The 11,080-nt window shown below is 35.3% G+C and overlaps 2 protein-coding genes across 2 annotated transcripts; one reads left to right on the top strand and one right to left on the bottom strand.

The window, feature by feature from the left end:
* Positions 1-481: 481 nt before the first annotated feature.
* Positions 482-6,231, bottom strand: LOC147514291 (Tetrapyrrole (Corrin/Porphyrin) Methylase). Its single transcript, XM_086582401.1, has 6 exons — positions 5,980-6,231; positions 5,788-5,912; positions 4,074-4,303; positions 2,215-2,254; positions 2,032-2,123; positions 482-988 (listed from the first exon to the last, which is right to left on the bottom strand). The coding sequence occupies exons 1-6, from the start codon at positions 6,127-6,129 to the stop codon at positions 789-791; spliced, it is 837 nt and encodes a 278-aa protein (XP_086438527.1). The 5' UTR covers positions 6,130-6,231; the 3' UTR covers positions 482-788.
* A 3,599-nt stretch (positions 6,232-9,830) lies between these two features.
* On the top strand, positions 9,831-10,514 carry LOC147514290 (agamous-like MADS-box protein AGL80). The gene has a single exon (XM_086583661.1). The coding sequence runs from the start codon at positions 9,831-9,833 to the stop codon at positions 10,512-10,514; it is 684 nt and encodes a 227-aa protein (XP_086439787.1).
* Positions 10,515-11,080: the final 566 nt, after the last annotated feature.

Here is an 11,080-nt window from a genome sequence, read left to right as displayed (position 1 = left end):
CCAACCAAAGCCTGGGATTAGTCGAGGTGCACGTAAGCTGGCCCAAACACCCAGTTAAAAAAAAACAAACAAACAGCAGGGTAGTAACTTCCTACCAAATTTCATTCATATTCAGATAGAAATAACATAATAGTGTACCATTCGGAGTAACCTCAGTCAATGCAATTATGCACTTGACACATATTTTAGTTTATGAAGGAAGCGTGTAATTTATCATGTTAACCCGATATTTTTTCAAAAATTGATCAATTTCTTTATACTATTTGTCCCTAGGTTGTAATTGCACAAACATGAATTCCACCTTCAACTCATTTACTCATTCCACTTCTCCGCCACACACAATTGGTTTTTAATAATCTCTTTTAACAATATATCATCAGAAATATTATCTATGTTTTTTAATGTTTAATATAATATCCATTTCTACTTCATCATAAAATAATAATAATAATAATAATAATAATAATAATAAACTAAAAAATATAGCAAGACCAAATTCTACTTAAAAAAATTGCAAGTCCGTCCTGCCTATGGCCTAATAGCTAGTAGTTATAAATCCTCAGCACATTTTTTTAGCTTCACTGGCAGTCTGTTTCTTTCAAACAAATAAGCTGATCCCAGTTCCAAATTTGATTCCATGGTCACCAAACATGGAAGCAAAATGGAATAGCGAACCCAAAAAATAGGAATCAAAGAGTACAAGATAATCAAGACATCGAAGAGTACAAGATAATCAAGACGAAAATTTCCCGCTTGACCTGAGCTGGGCTTGGAATATAATTTTCTTTCTACTCAGCAAAATTGTTTTTCAACGAGTAAAAGTCCAACATTTCTTCTTCTACTGGATGTGTCTTTCCTGCTATTACAAGGCAGTGCAAGGGTGCACCAAAATCAATCTCGAGCAATTCTCTCATTGAACCTGCAACTATCATCTGATCTTCGCTTCCAAGGCGCGCAAAACCAACACAAGCTGTGTCAGGACTGTATGCTGCAGAAAAATGTATAAAAAATGAAACCACCTTGTTAATAGAAAAAGGAAACCAGCTTGTTATTTAATATTTATACAGGACTCCTTCAGTTCATCATAACAGCTGACAGAGAAGCATTTAGGTCCAATTTACAGTTATAGTTTGGTAGTATAACATAGTTTTGGATAATACATAGAAGATAGGCAGGGCAGTAAATATAACATTCAGTAGGATATGTTTATATTTATATTTACAGTAGGACATAGAAGAGTATTAAATCTTTAATATTTATATTTTTTAAGCTCTCATGCAACTAGGATATATTGAAAGCAAACTTGCATTCTGATAGGTAGCAGTGTTTGTCAGATCTGCTCTGGGCTTTGCATTGAGTGGAAGAGGTTCTAAATCTACAGAGAAGATGTGGTGGGTCAACTTTCTTGCATAAACAAGAACTTAGGAATGTTTGAAATTCTGAGAAACTGAAATCCAAAACTTCTGTTATCTTAAAACAATCATCACTTTCTGCATTACAGTGGCATAATATAAGGTAATTCTCGTGCCTATTCACCGGAAAACCAAATTATTTGTCGATATCAAGTCTTAAGAAGTTATTGTCAATGTTTTCTGGGCCTTTCTACATAAGGTCCTACGAGGTCTTCACAAAGCTTCCCCAAAAATCAGGGTCTTTTTAAAGGCAATAGTCAAGGGAGTACGCTGTTACCAATAGAATTTTTTTTTTATGATCTGGTCAAGATCCTTTGTGTAATTCTTCTTCATTAATGGAGCGATATATCCAATTCGAGTATACTCAAATTCATGGAGAGCACTAATTTAAGTGGCTTTAACGACATTTTACAAAGAATAATCATACTTTATGAAGTTCACTAATGAATGCAATACTTTACAAAAAATTGCTTATAAGGTGGTTCACCAGTTCATTGGATATACGAAGCTTTTTTCCAATTTTCCTTGCACTTAGTAATGCACAAAAAACAGATATATCTAGTGCAACTCATGCAACATCAATGAAAGCAGACTAGTTTAGTAAGTTAAAGAACCTCACCAGATTCTCTACGCATCTGCTCAACCTCCAATAGTTGTTCAATGGCAGTAGGAATTGTCATGTACTTTGGGGGTTCATATATCTTTTTTCCTCTGAAAACATGCAAGTAGAGGCTCACTAAAGCGTTTGTTCAAGAAGAAATCAATAATGAAAAAAATGACTCTAAACTATATAGCGATCTACCTGCACAAAGATTCCAGGGAGGGTTCCTTCACACGTATATCTGCAGTTTAAGATGTATTAGTTAGTCTGTGATACAAAATTAGAAGCATTCTTGAGGCTTTAAACTTTAATTAGTAGCAAATGGCAATGTGCATTACATATGACATGTGAAGGTCATATAAAAATACCTGAGCATTTACATTGCTTGAATTTTTATATTTCTATAGAACTTTCCTTTTTTCTTACCGTGAGGGGGGGGGGGGGGGGTACAACGTACCAACTAGTACCCTTACCCTACTCACAAAATACAAGGATAGCTCCATAAGCAAGCAAGCAACCAAGACCCGTCCACTACAAAATTACCACAATCTCCCCACACAATTCCACTTCATAAGCAAATCAACTTATGATGGAGTCTCAAGTGAACATAACAATCATTGTGTTTAGTTTCATATGTTGGAATGGTGTGGTGCTGACTGCTGATCTGTTGTCCCATACTTGAACAGTTATGCACTAAGGTGCTGAAGTATCAGCATTCTAAAATGCAGTATAGTGCTACACTTTGGGCTAACAAATCCAATCTCTAAATGCACTAGCCTGGCAAAAGTGGAAAAGGCCAGGGCAATGAGAGATTGGGATACAAGAACAAAGAAGAAAGTATGAAGACCTACAAAAATATCTATCCATTCTGTCAGTAGAGCAGAGCTTTCTATTTCTATCTGGTCTCAGAAAAATGATACCTACCTTTTCTAAGGGCAAGCAACTCCATAAATAGCTATCAGAAAAAGCAAAAAAAAAAGAAAAACAATCTGTACCAAGATCCTAAGCAAGATGTCATTATCTATCCACATGAACAAGTGAACAGAAGGATTCTTAAAGTTCATCTACAGTGAAATAGTGTGTGATCTTGGGACAGCCAAAAGAAAAGGTTTCATCAATCCATACATCCTTCATAAACAATAATATTGTAACTGCTTCCCAGATCATATCTAATAGGTCTTGGAAAAGCCTCTAAACCACTGTGGATACCTTCTGAAAAGCCATCCAATTTGGTACAGACACAAGCCCACTAGCCAACCTGTTCAACTCCCATCAAACCTAGAAGCTACCACCTAGTTCACTTGGTCAACTGCCACCAAACCTAGAAGCTACTACCCTAGTTTATAACCCTCTCTGCCTCTTCACCCCAAATGTTCAGAGCCATTTACTAAGCACAGACTAGTTTACTTTGTACACGAGTCTAAGATCTATACCTCTTCCTTCTTTGGGAAGGCGTCTCTACTTACATCCAAAGGGAAGCTAACTTCGTTTTTATTTGTTTCAATAAAATATTTCAATGGTACGAATTCACCATATGCAACACTGTAGGGTATGTGAGGCGGGACACAGGAAGAAACATTTAATATAACACAGGAAACACTACCTGTGTGTCCCGCTTTGAGTTGTAGGAGATCTCCTCCTAGTTTCTTACTGATATAGATATATAAAATACGCCACTTTTAACCAGTTAAAGCATATAAAATGTAAAGAAATGTTGGGCATGAAGGAAACTAAACGGAGGAAAACATATATAGTAATTTTGATTCTTGAGTAATACGATAGCCTCTAGTTAGTCAATAACCCAGGCCAGTATGATTGTTCAATGGGTAACTTTCATACCTCAAATTTGCACAAAATACAGTAGGCAAGATCACAGAAGTGCGGAACACCACTTATTACATAGTGCATGGATCTAGAGGTGCAAAAATGCTTTAAAAACAAACAAACACACAAACACAGGAACGAAAAAAGTATATCCTAAACTCCTAACCAAAAACACAACCTTTATACAGAAGAACACTTTAAGTTTATGGATTTAGTAAGTACAGTGAGAACCTCACCCAGCAAGCAGAGAGTATGCAATTCAAGAGATCGATTTCTCTGGATCTTCTCATAGAAACTGTCAGGCCTCCATGTGTCCGTAAAGAATGGTATGGAGACTGTTTCTCCATAGCGATAAAGCTGCAAACCACACACTCCAACTGCATTCATTACTGAAGCATTGTGTATAGCAATAACTTGAATCCCCTCTTTCTTTGCTCGAACGACCAGATCAGTATGTGTTGTAGCCCTATGTCCGAACAGAGTTATAATTAGATATAAAAAATAAAATTCGTGAACACAGAGTAAGTCTTACTCGCACACTTTAGTTGCATTAAACGCACAAAAGAACTTTCAGTGAAAATTTCATATTAAGACTTCAGGAGGCACTAAGAGTTTCTTGTGTTTGCTTTGTTTTCAAGCGATGTTGAGGCGTGCAAGTATTTCATTTCGAACCTTTAAGAGAATTCTCGAATCATTCTCATCACAGTGTTTCTTTTTTTTTCCTTTTATTGGTGGATAACTAGTTTCACCTCCCAGTTTGGGAAAAGTCTCCTGAACAAAAGAAAGATTTCCCATAAGAATTTTACTGTACAACTGGAAACAGACTTAGGCTAGGCTTTTCTAGGAAAGGTGGGGGATTAAGTGGGCCAGACATCTATAGATATAACTATATAAATAGTTAGGAACACAGCATATTCTGAGAGATGGTATGTGTAAGAACATGTCTATCCATGTTATCGCCTACCCATGTTATTGTCTATTTAGCATAAGATATTTCTGTAGATTGTCTAGGAGCGGCGAGGAGCCAAGGATTTTAGTTTAGTGTTTTTCACTTATATAAATTACATTCACTTATAGAGAATATACGTGTACATAAATATATCCATCTGCAGTATGTTTTAAATTAAGCGCCATGGAAACCTCGGCACCGCCTTTACAATGTAGGTTTAAAAAAACCACACAGATACAAACCTACACACTTTTGGATAACTCGTTATAATGACTGCAAAACAAACTTTTCACTTTGTATTGAAACAAACTTTCACTTTGAAAAATTAAAAAGTTGAACAGTTAAGTTTCTCTAGTTACTTTTAAGTATTTTCTTTGAATACAAACATGTACTCAATATTAAGATAATCGTGAAAGAATGATTCTTCCCCTCTCATAATCTCATGTGCATTAGCATTGGGTTGTGTCTGGAGACCACATAAAAGGACGGGATTCTTGGGAATACTTTCATTTGAGTTTCCGCGCCTTTGCATACCATTTTAGTGAGGGTTTTACTGGACCTGCTAATAGTGACTTCCTTCCAAACTACTAAAGAGAAGGCCTCCCTGGGACCTAATAAGAAATGGCTACTGAAATGAGTGGTCACCTCTAACTTAAGTGGTATTCCTATGACACGTGTCCTGTTGTTTCCAATACCCAAGGAACTCTCCCTTTTTTTCTTTTTTTTTTGGATTCCTGAGAAATGGCTCCTACCACCTCGTCTCCAAAATCCAAAAAGACCCTGAGAGTAGATCAGCGTATGCACTCTCTGGTTATCTACCAACATTATGTGATTAAAACCGTTAAGAGGCTCTAAAAATATGTACCCACTCCAACAGGCAACGACCCAGTAAGAAAAACATTGTATCTGGTTCATGGAATTGTGAATCCATGATAAACTAGAGTAAAAACGTTAAGTATTTGTATCACTAGCATAATATTTAAAGCTAAAAAAATTGATACCCAAAAGGATCACCGACAACCAGGAAAGCCACATTAGAATGACGAGCTTCTGACAAAAAAATATCAGCTCCTTCCTCAACCATTTCTCTATCAGCAATAGTAATCGGCTTCCCATACAAGTCTTCCTACAAATATACAATTGAATAAGTAAGTAAAATAAAAATAAAAGTTATTATTATTATTAATTATTACCAAAGTGGATAGACCATTGGAAGAGAGGCCGAAAGAGAGGAGAGAAGTGTAGGCTTCCATATAAACTTTGTCACATTTTTTCACTGCTTCAAGACCTCTTAGTGTTATGTCTCTCTCATCACCTAATCCTAACCCAATCACATACAACATCTCTATCTCTATTAGAATAACAGGGCTATGGCAGTGGGCATGTGCGCGTGTGCGGAGTTGGACGAAGAGAAAGTCAAACCAAAAGTAGTTGTTTTGACGTACCCCTTGTTTCGATAGTTCAAATCTTAGTTTTTTCTAAGATTGTTTTGACGGCTTACTTATATGGGCCCACCTTCTTTTAGTTTCTAAAGTCACCGGCCTAGTTAACCATCCCGTGGCTAACACAGTGTGCGCCTAACATGGCTAACACAGTGTGCCCTAACATCAATTACTAGTATACTGTTATGCAGTAGGGGCATGAGCGGAGAGGGAGGAGTAGAAAGGGAGAGATTGAGAGAGCGTAGAGAGGGAGAAGGACGAAGAGAAGAGATGAGAAATGAGGAGTGAGCACAGACGGACAAAAACCAACCAAATGACTTTTTAATAAATCCAGGGGGGGGTTTGCAGCCCATCCCAACTTTGCCTAAACAAAAAATATTAGTATTGTTAATAGTATATAATTCACCCAAAAAAAATATATAGTAGTATAAATTAGTATGGGCAACCACCCTTGAGTGCCAATCCTATATCCGCCCCTGTCTATGGAGAATAAGTTTTACTTTTATAAGGTTTTTGGAGAATGATATATATTCATATGTTTGATCTGATAAACAAACACGTTCTCAAAGAAATGATAACATAAAATGAATGTTATTTACATGTCTGGAAACTAAACAAAAAAAAAAAGAAAATTTGGACATCAACGTAAATTAAAGTTTCTTTATATCTTACCTATATGTATTATGTCGTAAGTTCTACAATCCTTGTGTAAAAACATTTATATATGTCTCGTCTTTTACTTGCACCATTAATTAGTAATGATTTTATTTTAGGATTTTTAGACATACCCCCATTTATAATTGGGAATTAGACATAACCCCCCGCTCTAATTTTCTTTAGACATGCTTGATGTCGGTCAATTAGGTTAACTCTTATTGGCCGTTAGTCCAGATTTTCTATTTTCTCCCAATAAAATAATAATAATAATAATCTAAAACTCCCATGATGAAATGTCGAATATGCCCTCAATGGCCATCAAATATATGAATTAAAACTTTAAACACCCGTTGAGTGTGTTCATTTGATTCATACTTGTTAAATAGTAGAATAGAAAGACTTGATTTTCAATAGCAAATTGCATACGAAATAGAAATCATTGAAGGTATATTCGGCATTTCGTCATTGGAGTTTTAGATTATTTTTTTTTATTGGAAGAAAATAGAAAACCTGGACTAACGGTCAATGAGAGTCAATCTAGTTGACTTTCATCAAGCTAAAGTGTGTGTGTGTGTGTGTGTGTGTGTGTGTGTGTGTGTGTGTGTGTGTCTAGAGAAAATTAGAGTGGAGGCGGGGTTATGTCTAATTCCCAATTATAAATTAGAACCCTTGGTTTTATTGCTTACAAACAACAACACATCATGTAGTTTGAATGTGTAACGAGATACACATTGCACATCTTATGCAACATAAGTTATATGGTTCACTCAACATTAATTATAAAGTAACATGTTTTTCACTACAAGTTTGCCAAAAAACAAATATGAGCTAATCGTGATTTTTTCCTATTTATAGCAATCCACTAATACTACAAAATGAATTTTACAACTATACCTATTACTTCATTTTGAGGTCTACCATGAGTTACCAAATTATGTTTGGACTCTCCTATGTCATGTTGCCCGTAGTCAAATATGCTAAAATGTGATAATTTGCTAATCCGGTTGGATTGTTTTTTTTCATAGTTGCAAAGGCCAAAGAGGTGTTTGTTTAGTTAATTTTTTGTCTTCTTCTTGGAGGCAAATGGGCAAATAATATTACTGCAAGTAATCAGTTGTACTTTCTACTTATCATGGCGTTTGATTTGATCTAAGAGTTGTTTTTTTAGTGTTGTTACATATGTTTATGTTGTTCATTTATAAATGGATAATGCATGAGGTTAAGGTTTTTGCACCAGATAAATCTTCAGTCAAAGTTTCAAGCAGTCTCGAGTTTGAGGATATTCCAGGAAATACTATGTTCCTTTTAGACATCCTTGTTGCAAACTTTGTGTGCAGATCTATTTGTGTAAAAGAGTTTGGATGGGAGTGCCGAATGCATGTATGAGCAATAAAGTAGCGTGTTGAATGCATAGATGACTATTCAAGTATCGAGAGGGCAATTAAGAAGGGCTATCCCTAATTATGAATGTGAAAGTATAATAAAGGATTTAGTTAAGTGTACAATTATTTTGTTTTTCAAAGAGCTAAAATGTATGTATGTCATGTATTAATGAAGAAGTAGATGTAAATTTTGAATAGAAAAAATATTTGTAAGTTATTTATGTGTTAATTTCAACAATTGTACGAAATGTGAGATGTGTCTGGTTGGGCTGTAATTATATAATTTGGCAACAAGGTATAGACAATTGCGATTGAGAAATTTCATCCATCTAGGTTCTTTGTTCTTTTAATCTTGGAAAATTTTGATCATTTGAATTTTGCTTAATTGATCTACTTGCTGACTCTAACCGATCGTAAATATTGAAGTATCTTTTTTTTTAATGTAAATATTGAAGCATCAAAAGCGCATCCGTTGTTAATATGTTGAATGCATGCTAGCTGGCATGCCAAAAACATATTAAAAGGGGTAGAAAATTTATCATGTGTGGGCATCAAAAGCTTTTTTTATAAGGCATTTTGAGCTATATATATAATTGCCAGAAAATTATTTGATTTTTCGAGTAGTATCCAATTCAAACTTTACAACTACAAGATAGCGGGGAAAAACAGTGTCATGGGAGCCATGAGTATATATATATATAGTAGTTCTACAAAAGCATTTGTTTGGGGCCAATATTTGTTTGAGGCCATTGGTTTCCATTAGAATCATGAAACGTCATATCTTTCCCATTGGCAAATCGATACGCATACTCAAGTTTTGCTAGCTAATACAACACAGAGACTAGACTTGGAAATGTCATCCATGTCGAAGACACGGACAATACCTAGTTATAATGATATAGCGGAACTTATCTTGAGCAAATATGACTCACTACCAAATTTGATTTAATTGTACCCTACATGGTAAAATTTGTATTCTATACATCAACAAAATTAATTTCAATGCCAAATTTAGATCCCATTAAAAAAAAATCCCTTTTTTTTTCTTTCTTTTTTTATGAAATAAAGATCCCATTATAAATGGCAGGATTATCTATTCTGAATCCTTACATATCAAAGGATAGCTCTAGGTGGACCTACTAATCTAACCTTCACTAGCTGATCGCGGTTGATTTGTATTGAGCTATGTGCCATGTGTATCTCAATGCAAATTAACCTATATTTGAGAAAGTTTGGATAGCCACATGGAAGGGTTGAACAATCTCATAATACAATCACAAAAATTATTTAGAGATGCACTACTTATAGAAACTGTAATCTTTCACTTAAATGATAATGGGTTTTCCCACTTGAGAAAAATTTAGTGTATCAAATCTAATTTGCCTAATCTTAAGCATTTAATTTATAACCTAATAATACAAGAGTTGAATAGGTAATAACAAAGATTGTTTTTGTTGTAATCTTGTAGGAATCTTAGGAGGACATCTATATATACCACCAACAGAAGCAAAGGGGTTCTATCTAGTATCTACCAACACCAACACCTCTTTCTTTGGTCACATCATGCCTAGACAGAAAGTGAAACTTGCATGGATTGCTAAAGTCGCTGATAGGAAGACTTCATTTAGGAAACGAAAGAATGGATTGATGAAGAAGGTGAGCGAACTCAGCACCCTATGTGGAGTTGATGCTTGTGCAATAGTTTACAAGCGAAACGATCCAGTACCAGATATTTGGCACTCTCCATCTGAGGCCTATCGTGTGCTTATGAGGTTCAAGAGCCTGCCACGGTATGAGCAAACCAAGCATATGTTTGATCAAGAGGTGTATCTCAAGCGAAGGCTTGCAAAACAGAAAGAGAAGCTGAAGAGAGAAGAAATTTTGAATCGTGAAAAGGAGGTCAAACTACTGATGTACCAGAGCCTGACCGGTGCGAAAGGACTACATGAGCTTCGCACAGAGGATTTTGGTGATTTGGTAAGGTTGATTGAAAAGAATGTGAAAGAAGTTGAAGAGAAGATTGAGGCTTATAGCAGGCCACCAACTGCTCCACAGTTGTTAACTTCCAATGAGCCGATGCATATTGATGGTGGTGATGGTGGTGGTGACAACACTTTAAATATGACCATCGATGATGATGGTGATAACAATGGTTTAGATATGACCACCATCGAGGCTTTAATGACGCAAGAACGCTTCATGGAAATGATGATCCCTACTTATCAACCACCTACTGGAGATGATTAAATTATGCAGTTTGGGGACACTACTTCAGGAGATTTCTTTCCTTGAAATACTATTGTTTTAAAGATGATTTAGTACTATTGGCTTTTCCTTTATGATTGCTGCTACTTAATAATTATGTAGCTTCTTTGAAGTTCCATATCTTCGAGTACTAGTACTACTGTACTAGTATATATTTTCTTCTCAATGTTTCATATCTTTGAGTACTAGTACTACTATACATCTGTACTAGTATATATTTTCTTTTCAAAGTTTCGTCTATGTGTGATGTGTCGTTATCGAACACAATTATGAATAAGATTCTATTACATTCCTAAATGTAGATTTCGATTTCTTGCTACATATCTTGCTAGCTTTTTAAAACAAATCCTTAATAACATAGCAAAATATAGAAGCATCATCTCAAAATCCACAACCAATGCAAGAGTAAATCCACTCAAGTTATTATGATTGTAATATTTGGAGAGTGCACGAATATGATTCAATGGACTATTTATGCATATATAAGATTATGCTCTGCATAATTGTAAATCCACTCGAGCTTATGACCTCATTGGAGAGTCCAGATT

This window comes from Coptis chinensis, chromosome 2, assembly GCF_015680905.1.
Source record: "Coptis chinensis isolate HL-2020 chromosome 2, ASM1568090v1, whole genome shotgun sequence".
In the NCBI taxonomy this organism is placed as follows: Eukaryota; Viridiplantae; Streptophyta; class Magnoliopsida; order Ranunculales; family Ranunculaceae; genus Coptis; species Coptis chinensis.
This window is presented reverse-complemented; position numbering and strand designations above follow the sequence as displayed.